Genomic DNA, 26446 nt, shown 5'->3' on the forward strand with positions numbered 1-26446 from the left:
CTGTCTTTATTTCTGTTATTTGGCTTTTTATTCATTAATACTCTAGTCTTCTAGTTACCTGTCTCTTCATAAAATACGACGTAGTATCTGAGGGTTTTTTTTTTTAATTGGAGTACTTAGAAGGTGTATATATTTATGGGGTACCTGAGATATTTTGATACAGGCATATGATATGTAATAATTACATCAGGGTAAATGGGTTATCTATCACTTTAAGCATAAATCATTTCTTTGTGTTATAAACATTCCAATTATACTTTTAGTTATTTTAAAATGTACAATAAGTTATTGTTGACTGTAGTCACTCTATCATGCTATCAAATACTAGATCTTATTCATTCTATCTAACTATATTTTTGTACTCATCAACCATCTCCAGTCTACCCACCCCTTCTTGGCCTCTATTCTCTATCTCCATGAGTTCAGTTGTTTTAATTTTTAGCTCTCACAAGTGAGTGAGAACATGTGAAGTTTGTCTTTCTGGGCCTGCCATATTTCACTTAACATAATGTTCTTCACTTTCATCCATGTTGTTGCAAATGGTAGTATCTCATTCTTTTTTTTTTTTTTTTTTTTTTTTTTTGAGACGGAGTCTCGCTCTGTCGCCCAGGCTGGAGTGCAGTGGCCGGATCTCAGCTCACTGCAAGCTCCGCCTCCCAGGTCCATGCCATTCTCCTGCCTCAGCCTCCGGAGTAGCTGGGACTACAGGCGCCCGCCACCTCGCCCGGCTAATTTTTTGTATTTTTTATGTGGAGACGGGGTTTCACTGTGTTAGCCAGGATGGTCTCGACCTCCTGACCTTGTGATCCGCCCGCCTCGGCCTCCCAAAGTGCTGGGATTACAGGCTTGAGCCACCGCGCCCGGCCTCATTCTTTTTTATGGCTAAATAATATTCCATTGTACATACGTACCACATTTTCTTTATCCATTCATCTGTTGATGGACACTTAGGTTTCTTCCAAATCTTGGCTATTGTTAATAGTACTGCAATAAACATGGATGCGTATATATCTCTTTGATATACTGATTTCTTTTCTTTTGGATATATACCTATCAGTGGGATTGCTGGATCATATGGTAGTTTTTGTTTTGTTTTGTTTTGTTTTTTGTTTTTTGAGGAACCTCCATACTGTTCTCCATAGTGGTTGTACTAATTTGCATTATCACAACAGTATATGAGGGTTCTCTTTTCTCCGTATCCTCACCAGCATTTGTTATTGCCTGTCTTTTGGATAAAAGCCATTTTAACTAGGGTGAGATGGTATCCCCTTGTAGTTTTGATTTGCATTTCTCTGATGATCAGTGATGTTGAGCACTTTTTCATATACCTGTTTGTCATTTGTATGTCATCTTTAAAGAAAAATTGTTTTATTTTTTTTTTTTTGGAGATGGCCAAAAAGATTTGCCACCCAGGCTACACTGCAGTGATGTAATCATAGCTCACAGCAGCCTTGAACTCCTGGGTTAAGCAACCCTTTCACCTCAGGTTATTGATAAGCTAGGACTACAGGCATGTATTACCACACCCAGCTAATTAAAAGAGGTCTTACTATGTTGACCAGGCTTATCTTGAACTCCTGGCCTCCAGTGATCCTCCCACCTCAGCCTCCCAAAGTATTGGGCTTACAGGTGTGAGCCACTGTGCCCAGAACCATATGTCTTCTTTTGAGAAATGTCTATTTCTAGATCTTTTGCCCATTTTTAAATCAGATGGTTAGATTTTTAAAATTGGATTGTTTGAGCTCCTTATATATTCTGGTTATTAATCCCTTGTCAGATGAGTAATTTGCAAATATTTTCTCCCATTCTGTGGGTTGTCTCTTCACTTTGTTTTTTCTTTTGTTCTGCGAAACTTTTTAACTCACTGTGATTTCATTTGTCCATTTTTGCTTGATTGCCTCTACTTTTGGGGTATTACTCAATTAATCTTTGCCCAGACCAATTTCCTGGACAACTTCCTCCATGTTTTCTTGTAGTAATTTCATAGTTTGAGGTCTTAGATTTAAGTCTTTAATCCATTTCAATTTTATTTTTTAATATAGCAAGAGATACGGGTCTACTTTCATTCTTCTGCATACAAATATCCAGTTTTCCCAGCACCATTTATTGAAGAGACTCTCCTTTCCCCAGTGTATGTTCTTGGCATCTTTGTCAAAAATGAGTTCACTGTAGATGTATGGATTTATTTCTGAGTTCTCTGTTCTGTTCCATTGGTCTGTGTGTCTGTTTGTATACAAGCACCAAGCTGTTTTGGTTACAATAACTCTGTAGTATAATTTGAAGTACAATATAATGTGATTCCTCCAGTTTTTTTCCTTTTTGCTTAGGATTATATAATGACCTTCCATGTCTCTTTTTATAAGTTTTGCTTTGAAATTTATTTTGCCTGATATACGTGTATATCGACTCCTGTTCTTTTTCTGTTTCCATTTATATGGAATATTTTTCTTACCCTATTTATTTTCAGTCTATGAGTGTCTTTATAGGTGAAGTATGGTTCTTGTAGGCAACAGATAATTGAATCTTTTTTTTAAAATTAATTCAGCTACTCTATGTCTATTCATTGGAGAGTTTAATCCACTGACATTCAGTGTTATTATTGATAAGGACTTAACTGCTGGCTTTTGTTATTTGTTGTGTATTCTCTTCCTTCCTTCCTGTCTTCTTCCTTTTTGTGAAGTTTATTTTCTCTGGTGGTATGTTTTAGTTTCTTGTTTTTTATGTTTGTTGTGTGTATGTGTTGTAGATTTTATTATTTGAGGTTACTGTGAGGCTTGCAAATAACATAACATGTTATTTTAAACTGACGACACTGATTGCAGAAACAAACAGGCAAAGAGTGAACTAATAAAAACTGTACACTTTAACTTCATTCCTCCTGTTTTTTTAACTTTTTGTGGTTTCTATTTATATCTTCTTATACTATTTTGAAAAGGTATTGTAGTTATTATTTGTTCATCTTTTAATCTTTCTACTCAAGATATGAGTAGTTTACACACCACAATTACAATGTTATAATAGTCTGTTTTTATGTGTGTATTTATTATTACCAGTGAGTTTTGTACCTTCAGATAATTTCTTACTGCTTGTTAACATCGTTTTCTTTTAGACTGAAGAACTCCCTTTAGCATTTTTTGTAGGAGAGGTCTGGCATTGATGAAATCCCTCAGCTTTTGTTTTTCTGGGAAAGTCTTTATTTCTCCTTCCATGTTTGAAGGATATTTTCACTGGATAAACTGTGAAAGTTTTTCACCGGGTACGGTGGCTCACACCTGTAATCCCAGCACTTTGGGAGGCCAGGGTGGGCGGATCACAAGGTCAGGAGATCGAGACCATCCTGGCTAACATGGTGAAACCCCATCTCTACTAAAAATACAAAAAATTAGCTGGGCGTGGTGGCGTACGCCTGTAATCCCCCCTACTCAGGAGGCTGAGGCAGGAGAATCGCTTGAACTCAGGAGGTGGAGGTTGCAGTGAGCCAAGATCGCACCATTGCACTCCAGCCTGGGTGACAGAGTGAGACTCTGTCTCAAAAAAAAAAAAGTTTTTCCTTCATCACTTTGAATATGTTATGCTACTCTCTCCTGGCCTGTAAGGTTTCCACTGATAAGTCTGCTGCAAGATGTATCGGAGCCCCTTTATATGTTCTTTCTTTTTTCTTACTTCTTTTAGGATCCTTTCTTTATCCTTGACCTTTGGAAGTTTGATTGTTAAATGTCTTTTTTGGGTTAAATCTGCTGGGTGTTCCATAACCTTCTTGGATACTGGATATTGATATCTTGGATACTTGGATAACTTCTTGGATACTTGGATATTATATCTTTCTCTAGGTTTGGAAAGTTCTCTGTTATTATCCCTTTGAATAAACTTTCTATTCTGATATTTCTCTCTACCTCCTCTTCAATGCCAATAACTCTTAGATATGCCCTTTTGAGGCTGTTTTCTAGATCTTATAGGTGTGCTTCATTCTTTCATCTTCTTTTTTATTTTGTCTTCTCTGTGTATTTTCAAATAACCTATCTTCAATTTCACTAATTCTTTCTTCTGCTTGATCAGTTTTGCTATTGAGAGACTCTAATGCATTCTGCAGTATGTCAGTTGAATTAGAATTTGTTTGATTTTTAAAAAATTAGTTGCATCTCTTTGTTAAATTTATCTGATGGGATTCTGAATTCCTTCTCTGCATTATCTTGAAATTTGTTGAACTTCCCCAAAACAGCTATTTCAAATTCTCCGTCTGGAAGGTCACGTGTCTCTGTCACTCTGGGATTGGTCACTGGTACCTTACTTTGCTCATTTGGTGAAATCATGTTTTCCTAGATGTTCTTGATGCTTGTGGATGTTCATTAATGTCTGCACATTGAAGCGTTACGTATTTATCATAGTCTTTGAAGGCTGAACTTACTCGTATCCATTCTTCTTGGGAAGACTTTCCAAGTATTTACAGGGAATTGAGTATTGCGATCTAAGTCTTTGGTCACTGCAACTCTATCTGCATTAGGACCACTTCAAGCCCAGCAAAACTGTGACTCTTGCAGACTCACAGAAGTACCATCTTGGTGGTCTTGGGTAAGGTCTGAGAGAATTACCTGGATTACTAGGCAGGGAATCTTGTTTTCTTCCCTTACTTTCCCCCCAAACAGTTTCTCTTTCCATGCTGAGCTGCCTGGAGCTGGGCGAGGGGTGACACAAGCACTGCTGTTGCCACCACAACTAGGACTGCACTGGGTCAGACCTGAAGCTCAGCACAGCGCTGGGTCTTGCCCCAGTCCTGCAGCCACCACTGCCCAGCTGGATGTTCACTCAAGGACCAAGGGCTCTTCAGTCACCAGGTGTTGAATCCAGCCAGGCTGTGTCCTTCAGGGCAGTGAACTCCCCACCTGGCCCTGGGTGGGTCCAGAAATGCCTTCTGGGGGCCAGGGCCATGGGTCAGGAACCTTAGGAATCTACTTTGTGCTCTATTCTACTGCAGCTGAGCTGGCACCCAAACCACAGGACAAAGTCCTTCCCATTCTTCCCTCTCCCTTCCTCAGGCAGAAGGAGTCTCATGGCCACCATTGTCCCCGGCCCATAGCAGAGTCCTGCCTGGCTATTGCCAGTGTTCACTCAAGGCCCGAGGGCTCTTCTGTCAGCTTGTGGTGAATATTGCCAGGCCTGGGTTTCTCCCTTCAGGGCAGTGGGCTACTGTTTAGCCCAGGGCCAGTCCAGAAGTGCTATCTAGGAGCCAAGGCCTGGAATGAGGGACCCCAGGAGTCTGCTTGGTGCTCTAGCCTACCGTGGCTGAGCTGGTACCCAAGCTGCAAGACCAAGCCCCCTTTACTCTCCCCTCTCCTCTACTCAAGCAGAAGGAGCCTCTACCTGTGGCCACCACAGTTGGGAATGTCCTAGTTCACACCTGAAGCCAGCATGGCCCTGAGTTTCACCCAAGGCCCACAGCAAGTACTGCCTGGGTAGTGTTGATGGTTATTCAAGGCACAAGGTCCTAGTCAGCAGGTGATGGATCCTGCCAGAACTAGGTCCTTCCCTTCATGGGAGCAGTTTCCCTTCTGGCCCAGGGTGTGTCTAGAAATGTTGTCCAGGAGCTAGGGCTTGGAATGGGGGCCTCAGGAATCTGGTACCCTATTCTACTGTGGCTGAGCTGGAATCCAAGTTGCAAGACAAAGTCCTTTTTATTCAAGACCAAGCCACCTTTCCTCTCCCCTCCTCAAGGGAAAGGAAGGAATCTCCTGGAGCTACAAGCTGCACAGCCTGGGGTTAGAAGAGGAGTGACAGAAGCACTCCCTTGGCTGCCCTGGCTGGTGTCTCACTAGGTCATGAACCCCCAAGTCCACTGGCCCCAAGCCCAGCACAGCACCAGGAATTGCCCTGGAATTGCAGTCCTTGTGGCCTAGACTACCTTTCAAGTTTATTTAGGACCCCAGAGGCTTTCAGCCTGTGGTGGCAGACAAGGCTTGCTGGAATTCAGGTTCCAACTGCTGGGATGGGTGATTCCCCTCTGGCTAAGGCTGATCTAAATGCTCCCTCCTTGGGCGGTGGCTGAATTCTTTATTGTGTTGCTTTCTGCTGTGACAGGCAACACTGAGTTCCAGTGCAAAGTCCCACAATCACTGCACTCTCCCTCCCCGGGGGATGAGGAAGGGGAGGCATCAGCTATTCAAGACTGTCTTTCCTACCCTGTTCAGTGCCTCTTTCAGTGATAGGAAGTTAAAACCAGGTACTGTGATAGCTCACCTGATTTTTTATTCTTACGAAGGTGCCTTCTTGTTTGGATAGTTGTTCAATTTGGTGTTCCTGAAGGGTGGGGGAAGATTGCTAGAGGGTTCTATTCAGCCATCTTTCTCCACCTCCCTCCCAGTCTGAGTTTTAATTCAAGTAAATCCCTTTGGGTGAGGCAGAAAGTAAAGTGATTCTTGTCTCCATGCTGTTATCGAGAGAGGCCTAGAACTAAGCAAATGTTCACAGCTGCCACCTGAATCCTTTAAACCTCCAGGTTGGAGGCTTTCTATAATTTAAGGATTGAAATGTCACATCCCTCTCTGTTAGTAGAGTTAGACTAAAATCTTCAGTGAGAGAAGCAGAAGCATAATCTGAAGTCTCTCGTGGAAACATGAAATGGAAAAGTTGTATAATGTAAGTTGACACCAGCTGGAAACTGGTGCCTGATGACTAGAAAAACTTCCCTGTGCACTCTCTGAGTCATGCTGTAAAACACCATCTGTCGTCTTTTCTTTGGACAACTTGTTTTCCATTGGCCTGGACTTTGTAGATAGGATTAAATTTTATGTTAAAATATCATGTTTGGAGGACAGTCTGGTTTTCCAAGTGATTTGTGTCTCCTGTAACTTTGGAAACCCCTCTATCTGTAGGAAAATTCATTTTCTATAGTTAACCTTTGCAAATGAAAGGCTGTGGTGTTTGAGCTAGATGCTGCTTTTTAAAATAATGCAATTTTAGTATTACAGTGATTCATAAGAGGCCATCTAGTCTAATTTTCAACTTATGTAGGGAGTGTTCTCTACAATATCTCTGAGAGTTCGTTGTAGAAATTTAAATAAAAAAAGCTCCATTGTAGAAAAATAGTCATCACAGAAAAATAGAAACATACAGAAAGGTATATTTCACCACAAGTAAAAGTCTGGCAGGATCTCTCTGAAAACACTTCAGAGTGCTATTCATTGGCTTGATTATTGAACCATGATGTTCCTCAGCCTCTTGGATCAGAAACTGGTTTTAGTCAGCAAACCTAGAGTGGATCCATATTTCAGTATCAGATCCACATTAATCAAGCTCATTATAAACCCAGACTCCCAGTGCCAGAGGAAATGGTGCCCTTACATTGTATCATCAATCCACTCTTATAGAAAAGTTACATGGGAAACCAAATCATAATTAGAAGCAGTTTAATGTATAATGGAGAACTAATGACAGCTGTCAAAGTACTTGAAATTCATATCACAGTACTTCCTTTCACTGCAAGCAGACATTTGTGGGCATCAAAACTTTTCTTTTTCTAGCCTTCCAATTGCTGACCATTCCCTCTTCACTTCCAGTTCTTGTACCTCTGTGTAGCTCAACCACTGTCAATGGTGGTCGTCCAACCTCCGAATATATCAATGGAGAGAGGATAATGGAAAGAGGCAACTTGATGCCTGAACTACACGTGGATAGCACCGGTTACTCCACATTTCTTATGCGGAACTGAAATCTACTTCCTGGAGCTTCTATCTGTTGATCTCAGCTCTTCTCGCTGAACAATTGTTTACCCTTCTATATTAGTCTTTTGGTCACTTGCAAATGGCAACTACATATATTCTTTTTTTATTATTATTATTATTATTTTTTATTTTTGAGATGGAGTCTGGCTCTGTCGCCCAGGCTGGAGTGCAGTGGCGCGATCTCGGCTCACTGCAAGTTCCGCCTCCCGGGTTCATGCCATTCTCCTGTCTCAGCCTCCTGAGTAGCTGGGACTACAGGCGCCCGCCACCACGCCCAGCTAATTTTTTGTATTTTTAGTAGAGACGGGGTTTCACCGTGGTCTTGATCTCCTGACCTTGTGATCCGCCCGCCTCGGCCTCCCAAAGTGCTGGGATTAGAGGCGTGAGCCACTGCGCCCGGCCATATATATATTCTTAATATTTTCTTTTCCAGATTAAATATTTCCAACTCCTCCATTGTTGCTGGAACCTTCACCGACTTGGTTGGCCTTCTCCAGGCATCACCATTTTACAGTCACCATTTTATAATTCCCCCTTAAACTGTGGTGTCTCAATTATCCATAGTGCTCCAGATACTATCTAATCATTTCAGAATACAGTGAAACTCTTGTCTCTTCCAGTCTGCTCAATTTTGCTTCTGTAAATGTAGCTCAATATTATGCTTTTATTTAACCTTCTCTGTCACACTATTGACTGAAACCTCCAAGTCATAAACCTGGTATCCTCAATTTTGTATTTAGGCTATTGTTTTTTGTTTGTTTGTTTGTTTTTTAACTTAAGTGTAAGGTTTTCCATTTATCCTTGTAAAATGTTATTGAACTGGGCCCATTCTTCTAGCTGCAGGATGATTGTGAGTCCTGCCTTTTTTTTTTTTTTCCGGTAATTAGCTGTGCCCAGCAATGCATGATCCATACTGTTTCTTTTTTCAAGCCAGCCTGTTTCATTTTCAGGAAGTCATTAAAAAGTTTAACAGAGCAAAGGCAAGGACTTTGCCATAATTTTTGCTTTCTATCATCTAACTGATCATCAAGTGGAAAAGAGAAGCAGGGTTAGTTTGGGATGATTTGCTCTTAGTAAATCTGAGTTGTCTTCTTGGGATTACCATTTGGCTTTTTAAAGTGCCCATAATTCACCTATTGAATAATTTGATCTCTGACTTTACTGGGCAGCAGCATCAAGCTTGCCCCTTTGCAGTTTTCTCCCTTTTTGAAAATTGGGTCATTGTCTGCTACTTCTATTCTGGTTTTTCATCTGAGTTCTACCATAGTTGCAAACTTCATATCCGAAGTGTAATTGCCCTGGGCCTGGAGGTTTGAACCTATTTAAAACAACCTTTTTAGAGCTTTGAATACTTATTTACAAGTTTATTTACAAGTGTTATTTGCAAGTGTCCCTTCTAGTTTAAATAAGACTAATTCCCTAATGGAATAGATGGAAGCAAAATAGACGCTGATTAGTTCTGATTTTAATCCATCACCCCGTAACATTATGCTGTTTTTTCCAAGCCTATGAACTATGAGCCTTAGTTCATTATGTCTCTCGCCTTCCTGACAGGCTTACAGGTTGATATCACTTAAAAAAATTTTAAAACTGTTATATTTTCTTTCTGTCTCTTTTACGTGGTCTTTAAATCTGAGTTTATCTGAAGACTACCTGTTTTAAAGAAACTGAATTGCTTCCATAAGATTGTAAAGAGGCAGAAAAAAAGAGAAACTAAATTGCTTTATTTTGATTTGTTTTCTCATCAGGATTATTTCCAATTGTATAGTAGAATTTCTTTTTACATTCTTTCATTCCTCTTGAACAATAGTCACCCTTATTCATCTTTAGCCATGGGTTTATAATTCCTTTTTTCCTGCTCTCTTAAAGTTTAGGGAACATTTAATCCTGTGACTGTTTCAAACTCCATCTCTGTCTCTTGATTAAAAAGAGCTAAGAATGTGAAAAGGAGTTAACACAATTCCTAGCACATAGTAATGTTATTTTCCCCCTTTTTTCCTTCCCCTGCCACCTGTCTGTAGAGGCTCCTAAGTTGGAGTACTTATGTCCATTGGGAGACCCTCATGGCTATCATATGAAACCAGTAGTTTAGGCTTCTTCTTTTTCATACCTCCATGTTATTTCACTGTCACTGTATTCAGGTGCAAACCTGACTCCCACTCCACAGCACACCATGAGACCTCCTATCAGTACTTGGTCATACACTTAGGAGGTCTGTCTCCTTTGATTTTTCTTTCTGACCTCCCATCTGATTCATCTTGCTAAAAACTTCATCAGCAATTTTAATAGGCTGCAGTCTGGAAACTGTTCCTTGACTGTTAACATCTTCACTAGTAGAGCATGTACCTTGTGCAAAATATGGCTCTAGCTTGAAGCAAGAGCACAAGCATAGAATATCCCTCACAGGTCTCTGCAGCTCTTCGCTTGGTACATTTGTCAGCTATCCTGAAGAATTAACATTCTTCGCAACTCCTAAACATTTTACTGGAAAGTACGCTGGAAAGTATTCCTTGCTATCTGTAAATCTCCTTTTCCTGCCCTCTCCATAGGCTAACGGCTTTGTAACTAACATCAATGAGCAACTGGTAAATTCCTTTTAGATCTTAAAACAGTCTCTTAAGCCACTTTGCAGTACCTTCCTAATGAGTACCTCTGTGTTTGAAAATATAACACAGAGGTGCTCATTAGGGGCAGGGGGACCAAGTGTTTTATATTGGGGCAGGGGGACCAAGAATTTCATCTGTTTTGTTTTTATCTTTAAAAACAAATGCAGGTCGATGAGCCAACCCTTTCCTGGTCACCTCCATCCACTAGAGCAAGCGAAGTAGTATGTTCCACCAACGTTTCTCACTACGAGCTCCAAGTAGAAATAGGTAATAATTCTGAATTTCTAATTGACCCTTCAGTGTTAGAAATTAAATTGATGACAAAAATATTATTTTGTAGACGAGTTTTTTTCTGTTGTTACCTCCAGCATAAAACTAGATGCTAATTGTGTCAATCAAGTGGATTCAATTAATTTATGTCTATCTTAAAATAATGACTCAGATTTTTTCAAGATTACTGTCTAGAACATTTACTTTTCCATTGAAGTACATTTAGATGAGGAAGACACTAAATACTTATTATTTGTGTGTTTATTGTGGGAAGCATCTATTTTATGGGTATAATTTTTACTGGGTATGAAGTAAAATCAAGTCAGGTAAATCTTTTCAGTCACAGTCCTTTAACTAAATTGCTTCTTAGTTTAAAAATTTATCTAAAATCCCATTTGAAATAGAAAGCTTTTTCAGTTAAGTGTGGAATAGGATGGGTTATTGTTTATAGCTTTACATATGTGAAACATTTGCTCTGAATATTCAGAAACATCTGTTAAACAAATAGGGGAACAAACATGGGAGAACACTTGGAATTGACATCATCTCTGGGAAGATGAACACACAATATAGCTTCATTTTATGCACTGGAGGGTACTTTAGTAGAGGTATGTCCTAAGTGTTATGGGAACGGAGAAGATGGAGCATACAACGAACCACCTCTGGGAGTTTAGAGAAATGGCAAAAAGGGGCTGGATCTTGAATGAGGAAGAGTTTGCTGGATATTCTAGTCATAGGTTTTGTTATAGACAACATAAACAATCCTGGCTAACTTAAGTGAAAAAGGAGTATTTGAACAATGCTGCTAACTCACAGAATTATTGGCTAGAGAAATAGGCTTGGAAGAAGCCAAGAGAAGCTGTGTGACAAGAACCAGGACTGTGGAATAGGAGCAGCCTAGTGAATGTACTGCCCACCGCCAGACGCTGGCCCACTGCAGGGAGCTCTGATGACTGCTGCTGCTTTGTCCTTCACTCCATGCTCCAGTTGGCCAAGCAGAGGTCACATGCCAAGGTCAAGGAGACTAAGGGAGAGTAAGGATCTGACCTTTTTGAAATAACACATAGTGGCAAATGCCCCAAAATTAGAAAGGAGTTTCAGATGGTGCCAATTCTAAAAAGGTGAAAACATGTTTACCTCAGTAAATGACTGAGGAAGGATGGTTAGGGGAGAATACCATATAGTTCCTCTGTGACTACAAGTTGGGACAAGGGAAGAGTAGGCAGTGGTAGGAGATGAATCTGGAAAGGCAGGTTTGGAACATGTTGTGAAGGACTTCATGTGGTCGGATTTAGAATGGCGTCCACAACCTACCCTCCTTATTACTCAGATGATTTAAGGTGGAGATTTGGAATTTACTGTCCTTCTGCTAGAGAGACATTGTGGAATCGTGATGACAATAATAGCATCTAACAGGCATGATGCTGAACATTTAGTAGGTATTTTTTCCCTTTAACCCTTTGCCACTTCCATTTCGCAGATGAGGACACTGAGGCTCTGAGATAGTCATACGGTTAGTGATTTGAAACCAGATCTTTCTGACTGTAGGATCTAAGCTCTCAGCTGCCGCAGGACCTGCCATTGATAAAATGCCAAATTTAAAACAACTCAGGCAACAGTCAGGAAGATGTAGTAGATCAGCAGTGCACAACCAGACGTGTCATCTTCATTACCTGTGTCTTTTTTAAAATTACAACACCTATATTCTATCACAGAGCTACTGGACCAAGGTTTCTGGGGAGTGGGGTCAAGGCAGAGGCATTTTGCAGTAGTTCCCTCAGTAATTCTGGTGTGTGCCCTGGCTGAGAATGCAGGGCATATGAGGGAGTCACTGCATACATCCAGGGCAACAGGATGGGGCTCAGACTAAGTCAGTGACGCTGACACTGAGGAGAGGAGACGAATTTGACATTAACTTCATTTCAAAAATCGACAAAATTTGGTGACCATGGAGAGAGGGAGGTAACTAACGTTTATTAGGTGGCTGCTAGCAAGTGCCACTCTAGGTGTTTTACATTTAAAAAGCTGACGATACCAAATGCTGGTGAGTATGTCAGGCAGTGACAGCTCTTATACATTGTTGGTGGGAATGTGAAATGATTCGGCCACTTTTGAAAACAGTTTGGCAACTTCTTATAATGTTAAGCATACATTTACCATATGACCCAGCAATCTCACTCGTAGATATTTGCCAAAGATAAATGAAAACATATGTCTACCTATACATTATAGGTATAGGACTGTTTTTGGCAGCTTTATAGTCACTGAAAACTGAAAACAACCTAAATAACCATCAGTATTATAAATGGATAAAGAAATTGTGGCATAGCCATATAATTGTTTATTGCTCAGCAATAGAAATTAATTGCTGAAACATACAACAACGTGGATGAGTCTCAGAAGCATATGCCAAGTAAAAGAAGCTAAACACAAAAGAAGCTGACGACTGTGTTCTTTTTGACACCATTTATGTGACAAAAATCAGATTGGTGGTTGCCAGGGACTGGGAGTGGGGACAGGGGATTGCTCAGTAGCATTCCATTGTGTGAGTATATCGCGATTGGTTTATCAGGTCACAATTTTAGTCATTATAATAGATATGTAATGGTGTGTCACTGTTTTAATTTGCATTTCTCTATCTTGAGCATCTTTTCATATGCTTATTGGCTGTTCCTTTATCTTATTTTGTGGATTGCCTGTTTAATCCTCTGCCTGTTTTTTAATTGGATTGCTTGATAAGTATTATTAATACTTTGAATGGGTAGTGTGCCTTTTCATTTTCTTAACAGTACTTTTTGAAGAGCAAGACTTTTCAATTTTGATGAAGTCTAAATTGTCAATTTTTTTCTTCTTTGGTTACTAACGTGACTTTTATGCCTGATTATAGGAAGAGGATTTGACAACTTGACTTCTGTCCATCTTGCACGGCATACTCCCACGGGAACACTGGTAACTATAAAAATTACAAATCTGGAAAACTGCAATGAAGAACGCCTGAAAGCTTTACAGGTAACAATATGAAGAAAAATGATACACAGTTGGCCCTCTGTATCCACTGCTTCCACATCTGCAGATTCAACCAATTGTGAATAGAAAATATATTTTAAAATAAATAATACAATAAAAAATAGTACAAATAAAACACAGCATAACTATTTACATAGCATTTACATTGTATTGGACATTATAAGTAACCTAGAAATGATTTAAAGTATATAGGAGGATGTGCATAGCTTATATGTGAATATTATGCCATTTTATACAAGGGACTTGAGCATTCTTAGATTTTGGTACATTCATGGGGTGGTGTGTGGGAGGCGGTCAGGGGATGCAGTCCTGGAACCAATGCTCCATGGATATTAAGGGGTGATTGTATTTAATATAATGTTTATTTGAGGAGATTACATCTATAAGAATTTTCTCCCCCAAACTAATAATTCTTCTGTTAGGGAAATATGGATTTCTTCTAATTAACATGCAGTTACAGAATTGGAAAGAATACATGGAAGCCAGATTCATTATATGAAAGAACACATATATTCAAACTTTGGTAACTGCTGCTCCTTCAAATGAATATCATATTCAAAATGCAGGTCTGGAGTTTTACAATACCCCCAGTTAGTCCCATCCTAAATAGTCACATAGGGCAATGGAAGAAATAAAAAACAGTTTCCTTTTCATCCAGATAAGCAAAATTAATTTCTGAATGACAAATTTTGACAGAATTGCATTTCAGGTATCTTATAATACCATTTTTATTGTCATGAATCATTTTTGATATAAAGGGGGAAAGAATTTTATTTGGATATTGTTCCAATTCTTAAAATATTTATATGTGCACATGTATATTACACAAACAAAAAAAGACTAGGAGAAACCGTATGAAATGTTAACAGTGGGTCTCTGTGAGGTAGCGATAGAGGGATTTTTATGTATTTTTAAATGTTTTTATAATAAGAACATAGTACAGTTAAGAGTATGACCCTGGAGGGAAACTAAGTTCACATTCTACTTCCACTTCTTTTTGTTAATTGCATGCTTTTGGACAGGTTTTCTAACTTATTTTTAAGTGCTGTCCCCTGAAAAATGGGAATCATAATATCACATACTTCGTGGAGTGGTTGTGAGATTTAAATAGATAAAAGCACTAAGAACAGTGCTTTCAGTAGTAAGCGCCCGTGAGTATTAGTTGCCACGACTGCCATTTTCATCATAAGGAAAAAAGGATTGTTTTTAAATGTCTTGTCTCTTGTGTGTTTTTCCTAGAAAGCCGTGATTCTCTCCCACTTTTTCCGGCATCCCAATGTTACAACTTATTGGACAGTTTTCACTGTTGGCAGCTGGCTTTGGGTTATTTCTCCATTTATGGCCTATGGTAAGAATGCTGGTTTTAAATAATTTAGCCTAGATGTTATAATTATATAGATGAGTTGGGATTTTAGATTTATGATTTGCCACATTTAATTTATAAGTCTAATGACTGATTTTAGATTTCATGGTATATTTTTATATCTGGTGCATGTTGAATTTTAGTTTGCAGAAAAAAGTAAGAATTGGTATGATAATCAGTGAACCACCACTGCTTTTCCAAGAATTCTGTGCCTTTGCACAGGCTGTCTCTTCCCTTCAGCTTCCTACCCCTCTTTTAATGGAGACCTACTGTTATTCTGCAGAAAGAAGTTGTTTTTCCACCTCTGCACCCCATCCCTGTCCCTGTTACACTGCATTGTAAACTATTTCACTGTATTAGAAACATCTTTGTGTGTGCCCATCTCCCTCACTGCTTCTTGAGGGCTAGGATCATTTATATATTTTTTATTTGTGGTGTCCCCAGGTGCTCACATAGTACTTAGCACAAAGTACTGTTCCATAATTGTGTTGAATAAATAATGAATGGATTCTGGAACTTTGATTTTTAGGACAGCTTTTGTGAATTGCTTCTGGATTTAAGAATGAACATATATATATATATCCACACACAGAATGTATTTTTATTCAATAAATTGACAAATCATTAATTCTCTTTCCTAATCTCTAGAGTGTCATTAGAAAAAATTGTTTAAAGATTCTTGAAAGAAAATCATGTTTGTGTGGGAAAGTGTTGTTGGGGTTAGACTCCAAAAAGTAACAGATATGTTTGTGTTTATGGTTGAAGAGAACATTAAAACACAGCTGGAAGCAAAATCACTTTCAATGTTCATATAAGGATTTTAGGGGTTTCTTTCAGGTTCAGCAAGTCAACTCTTGAGGACCTATTTTCCTGAGGGAATGAGTGAAACTTTAATAAGAAACATTCTCTTTGGAGCAGTGAGAGGGTTGAACTATCTGCACCAAAATGGCTGTATTCACAGGTATTTACTTATTTGAATATTTTACTAAATGAAATAATTTTACTGGAAGAACTCTCTGAAGGAGGTTTTAGGAAGGAGCAGTTGAATGTTAGAAAAGAGGGATAGGAAACTTGTAAGTGAAAATTGAGGGAGGAAGGGACCATTAGGTGCAATGGATTGCTTACATTTTATGTCCCTTCACCAAACATGTTCAGACCACATCCTCTGTGCCAAGCAGTTCTTGGTGCTGGGGTGGAGTGCCTGCCCTCATGGAGCTCACAGTCTCAATCTAATGAGGATGTTCAGGAGATGAACTGTAGGAAATGGGATCCTAGTTAGCTGGGTGTTTTTCATTCTGTTTTTGTTTAAGCAAATGAAGAGCTTCATTGTCTGCTTTCCATCTTATATTATGCATAAATTGCAATTAAGCTTTTCTTCGATTTCTTATTTTGCAGTACCTTGAGGTTATCATCCTAAATATCACTTCTCTTGTTACCAAAGTGTATATGCAAAAGTGATTGACTGAATGTTAAAAACAGTGCTGTTCTAAGATATACTGCAACTTTATCTTACTTTTTAATTAAGTTACCTTTAAATAAGCTTGCTTTCCTATTGTTTGTTTCAATCTCCTTAAAGCTTTTAGTCTTACTACTGTTTTTTCAGCAAAATTCTAGTTAACCAAGGATTTCCAACACTATATTCTGGTTAACTGGGGTTTCATTATATGTCACCAGATGATTGGCCATCCTCCTCTGTTAAGTTTCCAAATTCAGTGTTTGGGATCAAAAAACAAGGCTCTTATAATTTATCTGACAATTAAAGGAAATGTATAATATATCTTTTTATAAATGATGTATGAGAGACTTTTATTGGATAGTATTACATCTAGCTTTAAAACCTTATATTTCAAATATTGTTTGTTTTTTTTTTTAGGTAACACTTCTTAGGTGTTTTGCAACAGCATTCAAAAATAGTGAAATTGGCCAGGCATGGTGGCTCATGCCTGTAATCCCAGGACTTTGGGAGGCCAAGACGGGCAGATCACTTGAGGTCAGGAGTTTGAGACTAGCCTGGCCAAGATGGTGAAACCCTGTCTCTACTCAAAATACAAAAAAAAAAAAAAGTAGCCAGGTGTGGTGGCACACACCTGCAGTCCCAGCTACTCAGGAGGCTGAGGCAGGAGAATCACTTGAACCCAGGAGGTGAAGGTTGCAGTGAGCTGAGGTCATGCCACTGCACTCCAGCCTGGGCCACAGAGTGAGACTCTGTCTCAAAAAAAAAAAAAGTGAAATTAATTATTTGATTCCATTCCTTGTTTGAAAAAATATTATCAGTTCTTTTTTTTTTTTGAGACGGACAGAGTCTCGCTCTGTCCCCCAGGCTGGAGTGCAGTGGCGCCATCTTGGCTCATTGCAAGCTCTACCTCCTGGGTTCACGCCATTCTCCTGCCTCAGCCTCCCAAGTAGCTGGGACTACAGGCACCCGCCACCATGCCTGGCTAATTTTTTGTATTTTTAGTAGAGATGGGGTTTCACCATGTTATCCAGGATCGCCTCGATCTCCTGACCTCATGATCTGCCCGCCTCAGCCTTCCAAAGTGTTGGGATTAGAGCTCCCGGTGCTGCAGCTGTCTGGGCTGCTGCGCGCTGCCTAGGTGTCTGGGCAATCCATGGGCAAGAGCAAGGGCCATGATGACAGATTACGGCGAGGAGCAGCGCAACGAGCTGAAGGCTCTGGAGTCCATCTACCCTGACTCCTTCACAGCTTGATTGCACATTGATCCAACCCTCCTAACAACTAGTCTTCCAAAATATAAATGGACTCTCCTGATACCACATTCTCCTTCAGTAGTTCTTCACTTGACAAGGTCCTGCTAAGTATTATCAGAAAATCCACCCAGCTTCACCATTACTGTGACATCTGAGGCTGGAGAAAATGATGAAACTGTCCAGACTACCCTCAAGTTTACATACAGTGAAAAATACCCAGATGAAGCTCCCCTTTATGAAATATTCTCCTAGGAAAACCTAGAAGATAATGATGTCTCAGACATTTTAAAATTACTAGCATTACAGGCGGAAGAAAATCTTGGTATGGTGATGATTTTTACTCTAGTGACAGCTGTGCAAGAAAAATTAAATGAAATAGTAGATCAGATAAAAACTAGAAGAGAAGAAGAAAAGAAACAAAAAGAAAAAGAAGCAGAAGAAGCTGAAAAGCAATTATTCCATGGTACTCCAGTTACAATTGAGAATTTCTTAAATTGGAAGGCCAAGTTTGATGCAGAACTCTTGGAAATTAAAAAGAAAAGGATGAAAGAAGAAAACAAGCAGGAAAAAATAAATTAAGTGGGAAACAACTATTTGAAACGGACCATAATCTTGACACATCTGATATCCAGTTCTTGGAGGATGTTGGAAACAACCTGGAGGTAGATGAGTCTTTGTTCCAAGAAATGGATGACTTAGAGCTGGAGGATGATGAAGATGATCCAGACTATAATCCTGCTGACCCAGAGAGTGACTCAACTGACTAATGAACTGTCCCCATCTGCAGAGAGGCTTGACTGCCACAGCATCTGTGGCTATGCTCAGAGGGTTTTGTTTTCCTTTCTTTTTTTCTAAGAAAAAATTATTTTCAGGAGAGTATTCTTCTGATAGCTTTCATCATTGAACTTAATAAACTGACCTTAAAATTTCAAAAAAAAAAGAAAAAAGAAAAAAACAAAGTGTTGGGATTAGAGGCGTGAGCCACTGCGCCCAGCCATCAGTTCTTAACATGTAGCTTTCAATTATTTATCTTTACTTGTGTTGGTGCTGTAGTAAGTAGTTGAAAGAATTCCTATTCCCTGAATATTTCCTGTGTAAACAGCAGTTTTGCAGTACTGTTTTGCAGTTTATACTGCTGTTTTATAAAGGGTATTTAATTTCCAAGAGAATATATGGATGTGTTCCTACCAGATTTTTATTCTTTCTTCATTGGCCAGTTTCCTGTTACTTAGGATTGTTTCTCTTTGTTCCAGGAGTATTAAAGCCAGCCATATCCTCATTTCTGGTGATGGCCTAGTGACCCTCTCTGGCCTGTCCCATCTGCATAGTTTGGTTAAGCATGGACAGAGGCATACGGCTGTGTATGATTTCCCACAGTTCAGCACATCAGTGCAGCCGTGGCTGAGTCCAGAACTACTGAGACAGGTCAGGTGTGGCCGTTGCATTGGGTTTTCTGTGTCTCAAGTGTCTTCTGAGTTTGACTGAAGTACAGTTGTGACTTTATATGTGGATTGGTGAATGGCCTTCTGCAAGACTTTATTTCTCTTTCTTGTCAAAATTGTGTTAGGAAATTAAATACCATATATTAAGTGTGTCTTGATTTGTCACTTATGGGTTTCTTTTCCATTATTGTTCACCATTCTTTATCAAAAAAGCACACATGTATAACTTTTGGTTAACTTATTTGCACTAAAAGACTTCAAATTAATTGTGTCCTACAGGATTTACATGGGTATAATGTGAAGTCAGATATTTACAGTGTTGGGATTACAGCATGTGAATTAGCCAGTGGGCAGGTGCCTTTCCAGGACATGCATAGAACTCAGGTAAGTGCTGCTAAAATCCCTGAGCTACTTCCCTTTCATAAGATTGCTTACATTCTAGTTAATTTCTGTTAAATACATTTGCTATAGACTCTTAGGAGCTTTATTGTTACTGTTTTAATATTTTGCCGGGAAAGTGTTGAAGGAAAGTTCTGTTTCTTTTAGATGCTGTTACAGAAACTGAAAGGTCCTCCTTACAGCCCATTGGATATCAGTATTTTCCCTCAATCAGAATCTAGAATGAAAAACTCCCGGTCAGGTGTAGACTCTGGGATTGGAGAAAGCGTGCTTGTCTCCAGTGGAACTCACACAGTAAATAGTGACCGATTACACACACCATCCTCAAAAACCTTCTCTCCTGCCTTCTTTAGCTTGGTACAGCTCTGTTTGCAACAAGATCCTGAGAAAAGGTAATATTGATCTCTTCTAAATACTGCAAAATTGTACATGTTTTACATTTTATAGAAGCTTTGTAACATTGCCCTTCCAGGAGAATACAAATCTTTTATCAATGTTTTGATCAAAATATTGTCTAATCTAGAAAATGTCAGTGCTAAGAACAACTAGTGGGAACAAGGAAATGAGAATACTGGATTCAAAATCAGAAGAGGCTGGGTGCGGTGGCTCACGCCTATAATCCCAGCACTTTGGGAGGCCGAGGCGGGTGGATCGCCTGAGGTCAGGAGTTCAAGACCAGCCTGGCCAACATGGTGAAACCCCGTTCTACTAAAAATACAAAAATTAGCCGGGTGTGGTGGCATGCACCTGTAGTCCCAGCTACTCGGGAGGCTGAGGGAGGAGAATCGCTTGAACCCGGTAAGCAGAGGTTGCAGTGAGCCGAGATCACGCCACTGTACTGTAACCTAGGTGACAAGAGTGAGACTGCATCTCAAAAGAAAATAAAAGAATCAGAAGAGTTGGGCTTCAGTCTCAGCTGTACCATTTTCTAACTGATTTTTACAAGAAAAATCAGAGTAAAAATCAGTTACTCTTTCTAGACATTAATTAGCACATTTATGTTGACTCTAAGCAGTATAAAAATGTAAATTGCTGCTACCCTACTAAGTTACTGTCAGTAAATACTGTGTCCAGTAGATGCTGATTATGGATTAATTGAAGGGTACCTCTACAATTATTCCCTTTAGTCAAGGTTGTAGCTAAGAATTGGGCTTCTGATACATATTCTTTTTAATTTTTTTCTTATTGGGTTTTATAGCTCTAAACCTAATTTCTAACATATTTATACACCTGAAATCTACATTCTAATATAAAGGTTTTTTTTATAACTTTCTTAAAAATTTCAGGCCATCAGCAAGCAGTTTATTGTCCCATGTTTTCTTCAAACAGGTGAGCTGATCTATCATCCGTTGTCTTGATGTTTTTAATTACTATTAAAAAGTCACTTTATTTTGTTGGCTTGATGAGATAATTTGGTTACCAAGGTCCTTACTAATAACTCTGTTACAAAATAAAGTTAAAAACAAGAAAACTTGGTAGTTCAATTACAGACTTTCTAAAATACTTTCTTTTTTTTTTTTTTTTTTTTTTTTTTTTTGAGTCGGAGTCTTGCTCTGCTGCCCAGGCTGGAGTGCAGTGGCCGGATCTCAGCTCACTGCAAGCTCCGCCTCCCGGGTTCACGCCATTCTCCTGTCTCAGCCTCCCGAGTAGCTGGGACTACAGGCGCCCACCTCGTCGCCCGGCTAGTTTTTTGTATTTTTTAGTAGAGACGGGGTTTCACCGTGTTAGCCAGGATGGTCTCGATCTCCTGACCTCATGATCCGCCCGTCTCGGCCTCCCAAAGTGCTGGGATTACAGGCTTGAGCCACCGCGCCCGGCCTAAAATACTTTCATTCTTCAAAACAAAATGAGTAAAAACAAAATGGACTATCATTACATGTTATTGATGCTTGGTGTATATTTTGATTAATTCAGAGACATTTTCTATGTTGGCTAGAAATGATGAAAGGGCAAAGTAATTCTGAAAGAAGTCAGTTTATTTGGCTCTTCTTCCTGTTTTCAGATGACTAGAATCAAAGGCAGTTTTAGGGGGAATACCTGAAAACAATTTTAAACACATTTAACATAAATTCTTTAAAAGTTATTTATTGCTAACAAAACTGATGTATTGAAATGATGTATCAACAGCCTTATTTTGAGTTTCTTTAACAGATGAAAGAAGAAAGCCACGATTCAATACTTTCACTGTTGCCTCCTGCTTATAACAAGCCATCAATATCATTGCCTCCAGTGTTACCTTGGACTGAGCCAGAATGTGATTTTCCTGATGAAAAAGACTCATACTGGGAATTCTAGGGCTGCCAAATCATTTTATGTCCTTTATACTTGACACTTTCTCCTTGCTGCTTTTTCTTCTGTATTGCTAGGTACAAATACCAGAATTATACTTGAAAATACAGTTGGTGCACTGGAGAATCTATTATTTAAAACCACTCTGTTCAAAGGGGCATCAGTTTGTAGTCCCTCTGGTTCCCACAGAGTACTATGACAACTCCAAGGAAACATCAGAATTACTAATCTAGCGAGTGTCATTTATTCTGGAATTTTTTTCTAAGCTGTGACTAACTCTTTTTCTCTCTCAATATAATTTTTGAGCCAGTTAGTTTTTTTCAGTATTTTGCTGTCCCTTGGAAATGGGCCCTCAGAGGACAGTGCTTCCAAGTACATCTTCTTCTCCCAGATTCTCTGGCCTTTTTAATGAGCTATTGTTAAACCAACAGGCTGGTTTATCTTACATCAGACCCTTTTCTGGTAGAGGGAAAATGTTTGTGCTTTCCCTTTTTCTTCTGTTAATACTTATGGTAACATCTAACTGAACCTCACTCACATTAAATGATTCACTTGAAATATATACAGAAATTGTAATTTGCTTTTTTTTTTAAAAAGGGGGCTAAAGTAACACTTTCCTACTTATGTAAATTATAGATCCTAAATTCATGCACCCCGTGGGAGCTCAATAAAGATTTACTGAATTGAGTTTATGCTTTTATTTATTTTCCTTGCGTGGTTTGACAGAGCTAAAATACAGATTCTGATTTGTTTTGCCAAGAAAAGCCCTTTCTCAAGCAGATTCATTTACATAATCTATAATCAACTGAGTATTCGATTAAATGGAGGCAGAAGGCATTCTGGCCTTTTGTATGGTTATTGCTCCTGTAGGAGGTACAACATGAGGACATAGAGGTCTTAATTAATATTTCCTAACTAGAAAAGAGACTCTGCCATGTCTCAAACTACGTATTCAAAAAGAATACGTAGTTTGGAGGTGTGGTAAACTGGGACCTACTTCAGTTGATTTGCTTAATTTATACAATCTTATTTATATTACATTAAAAGTTATTTTAAAATGATTACTTCAGGACTAAAATATTAAAAAGACAAATAATATACAAATCCATAGGCCATTTCAAGCACAATTATCTTCATGTTTATTGACTGGACCCGCTCAAGAATGAAGGTTTGGGTTACTCCATCCGTTAAGCCACCAAGACCCACCAAAGTGAAAGAATTTAAAATGGACAGTGGAAAAGGGAGAAGATGAAGACCACTGAGGCCCTAAGAGCAACTCTAGTGGTAAGGGCTATAGTTCATCCTACTAACCTCCTCCTTCTAAATTTCCCTTCTGTAAGAGAGGCCCAGAGACCTTAGAGGTTCTTTCAAATCTGTGTGGAGGGTCTCCTGAATGTGTGTAGTTTAAAAATTGGACCATAAAGGGCATGAAATGGTGCTTCTCAGATCTCCTACTATGGGGTGTATTAGGGTACTCCAGAGAAGTAACCAATAGAATGAATGTGCATATATATCTATATTTTATATATACACATATATAAATGGATTTATTATAAAGAATTGGTTCATGCGATTGTGGAGGCTGACAAGTCCAAAGATCTACCAGGTGAGTTAGCAAGCTGGACATCCAGAAGAGCTGATGGTGTAGTTCTCGTCAAAGGCTGTCAGACTCAAGACCCAGGAAGAGTAAGTGTTTCAGTTTGAGTCCAAAGGCAGGAAAAAGCCAATGTCCCAGTTCAAATGCATTCAGGCAGGAGGAATTCTCTTTTACTTGGGGGAAGTTTAGCCTTTCTCTTCTATTCAGGTCTTCAATTGATTGGATGAGGTCCACTCACATTAGAGAATGCCATCTGCTTTACTTAGTCGACCAATTTAAATGTTAGTCTGATCCAGAAACACCCTGTGATGGTTAATATTGTCAACTTGATTGGATTGAAGGATGTCTAGATAGCTGATAACACAGTGGTCCCAACTTTTTGGCACCAGTTTTGTGGTATACAGTTTCTCCATGGGGTGGGGGATAGTTTCAGGATGAAACTGTTCCATCTCAGGCATTAGATTATCACAAGGAGCGGCACAACCTAGATCGCTCGTGTGTGCAGTTCACAATAGGGTTGGTGCTCCTATGAGAATTTAATGTGGTCGCTGATCTGGCAGGAGGCGGAGCTCAGGCGGTAATGCTCACCCACCCTGCTGCTCACCTGCTGTGATGCTGGGTTCCTAACAGGCCACTGACTCGTATGGGTCCACAGAGGAGTTTGGGGACCCTTGTGGTAAAGTATTGTTTCTGGGTGTGTCTATGAGGGTTTTGCCAGAGGAGAGTGACATTTGAGTCAGTGGACTGGGAGAGGAAGACCCACCATCAATGTGGGTGGGCACCATGCAGTCAGCTGCTAAACAGCTAGAAGATGGCGGCCAGAAGAGGGATAACCTTGTTTGCTGAGCCTTGAGGATTTCATCTTTCTTCCATGTTGGATGCTTCCTTCCACTCCTCCTGCCCTTAGACATCAGACTCTAGGTTCTTTGGCCTTTGGACTCTGGGAGTTGCACACGGGCCTCCTGGGGACTTTTGGGCCTTCAGCCACAGACTGAGGGCTGCACTGTTGGCTTTGCTGCTTTTGAGGCTTTTGGACTTGGATGGAGCAACTGCTGGCTTCTTTCTTCCTCAGCTTGCAGATGGCCTACTGCAGGACTTCACCTTGTGATAGTGTGAGCCAATTCTCCCTAGTAAACTCCATTTCATATATTCATTAGTTCTGCCCCTCTGGAGAACTCTAATACATATCCTCACAGAGACACTAAGAATAATGTTATTTTTTGTTTGTTTTTTTGAGATAGAGTCTTGCTCTGTCGCCCAGGCTGGAGTGCAGTGGCATGATTTCAGCTCACTGTAACTTCCACCTCCCGGGTTCAAGTGAGTCTCCGGCATCAGCCTCCCAAGTAGCTGGGATTACAGGCTCCAGCCACCATGTCCAGCTCATTTTTGTATTTTTAGTAGAGATGGGGTTTCACCATGTTGGCCAGGCTAGTCTAGAACTCTTGACCTTGGACTCCCAAAGTGCTGGGAGTACAGGCATTCAGAATAATGTTTGACCAAGTATCTGGGCACCTGTGCCCAGTACAGTTGACACACAAAATCAACCATCACCATGGGTATCACTGTGAGTGATGACTTCACCCTGTGAGTGCTTTCTTAAATTTTGTACCTTAGGCTCCTTGCTTGCTGTATTTCCAATGGCTGCTGTAACAAATTGCCACAAACTTAGTGGCTTAAGCAACACAAATATTATTTTGAAGTTCTGGTACAGAAGTTTGAAATCAGTCTTACTGAGCTAAAATCAAGGTTTAGGCAGGGTTCCTTTCCTTCTGGAGGCTCCAGAGGGGAATCTGTTTCCTTGGCCTTTTCAGTTTTTAGAAACTATTCACATTCCTTGGCTCATGGCCCTGTTTGTCCATCTTCAAAGTCAGCAATTTGGGGCTGAATCCTCATTCTGCCATTTCTCTGGTTCTCCCTTTGATTCCATCTTCTACTTTTTAAAGACCCCTGTGATTATACTGGGCATAGCGAGATAATCTGGGATAGCTTCCCTGTCTACAGTCAGCTGATAAGCAATCTTAATTCTGTCTGCAATCATAGTTCCCTTTAGCTACATAACCTAACATATTAACAGGTTCTGGGCCTTAGGATGTAGGCATCTTTTGGGGAACATTATCCTACCTACCATACCTGCCTCATCCTATCCCTACCCCTGGCAGCAGGGATTGCAAGTCAAGCCCATTCCTGGGAGACAAAGGCCTTTTGTGATTAATGGCTTCGGCTGGAGCACCCCCCATCAGCTCGACTGAAACTTATTTAGAATGACACTGCAGTCTAAGCCATTTCCTATTCTGCCTTTTTGTCTTCCTCCCTCTCTTCCACTTTGGTCAGACTTACATCATGGACAGCTCTCCCAGCCATCTTCTACTGCCTCCCTAGTTTTCCCTCCCAGACTTTTCCCCTCAAAACATCTGTTGCAGGTGGTATTAATTTCCTCTCACGGCTGTGACAAATTACCACAAACCCAGTGGCTTAAAATAATGCACATTCATTATCTGACAGTTTAAAATGGATTGGTAGCGCTACACTCCTTCCGGAGTCTCTAGGGGAGATTCTGTTGCCTTCCCAGATTCTAGAGGCTTCCTACTTCCTTCCCTCATGGCACAGCACTGCTCCAACTTCTGCTTCTGTGGTCCCATCTCCTTCTCTGACTTTTGTGATTATATTGTGCCCACCCAGATAATTTGGGATAATTCCCCCCATCTCAACACCATTGGTTTAATCACAGTTGCAAAAATCTCTCATCACATAAGGTAACATTCACAGGTTTCTGGGATTAGGACATGGACACATTGGTAGGGGCCATGACTACCACACATCTAATTTCATCTTGGTGTCCGCTTTTCAAAGGACCCAAACTAGCAGTCACTTTAGCTAAAATGCCCTCCTATGAGCTTCTATAGTACCTTCCCCAAAAAGCACTGACACAACTCTAATTACTTCTGTGTTTATGTTCCCGAAGGACTGTGGACTTCCTGAGAATATTGTCTTATTCACTGGTATATTGCTGTTCAGTAAAAGTGTCTGGC

The 26446-nt window shown here is 39.8% G+C and overlaps 1 protein-coding gene and 1 pseudogene across 3 annotated transcripts in view; both read left to right on the plus strand.

Moving 5' to 3' along the window:
• The window catches only part of STRADB (STE20 related adaptor beta), a 31975-nt gene extending 9468 nt beyond the window's left edge, over positions 1-22507 (plus strand). The window contains exons 4-12 of one of the 2 annotated variants that reach the window (XM_010354946.2): positions 10489-10588; positions 13479-13600; positions 14858-14966; positions 15819-15942; positions 18944-19115; positions 19412-19516; positions 19679-19923; positions 20818-20860; positions 21683-22507. In XM_010354946.2, coding sequence (XP_010353248.1) covers positions 10489-10588; positions 13479-13600; positions 14858-14966; positions 15819-15942; positions 18944-19115; positions 19412-19516; positions 19679-19923; positions 20818-20860; positions 21683-21826 — 1164 coding nt within the window. In that variant the 3' untranslated portion in view covers positions 21827-22507. The remainder of the gene's footprint in view (positions 1-10488; positions 10589-13478; positions 13601-14857; positions 14967-15818; positions 15943-18943; positions 19116-19411; positions 19517-19678; positions 19924-20817; positions 20861-21682) is intronic. The other variant, XM_010354947.2, reaches the window with a different exon arrangement.
• Positions 17465-18630, plus strand: LOC104655518 (annotated as a pseudogene). The gene has a single exon (XR_746985.2). The product of XR_746985.2 is annotated as an RWD domain-containing protein 1 pseudogene (transcript).
• Positions 22508-26446: the final 3939 nt, after the last annotated feature.

This window comes from Rhinopithecus roxellana, chromosome 14 (genome assembly GCF_007565055.1).
Source record: "Rhinopithecus roxellana isolate Shanxi Qingling chromosome 14, ASM756505v1, whole genome shotgun sequence".
Lineage (NCBI taxonomy): Eukaryota > Metazoa > Chordata > Mammalia > Primates > Cercopithecidae > Rhinopithecus > Rhinopithecus roxellana.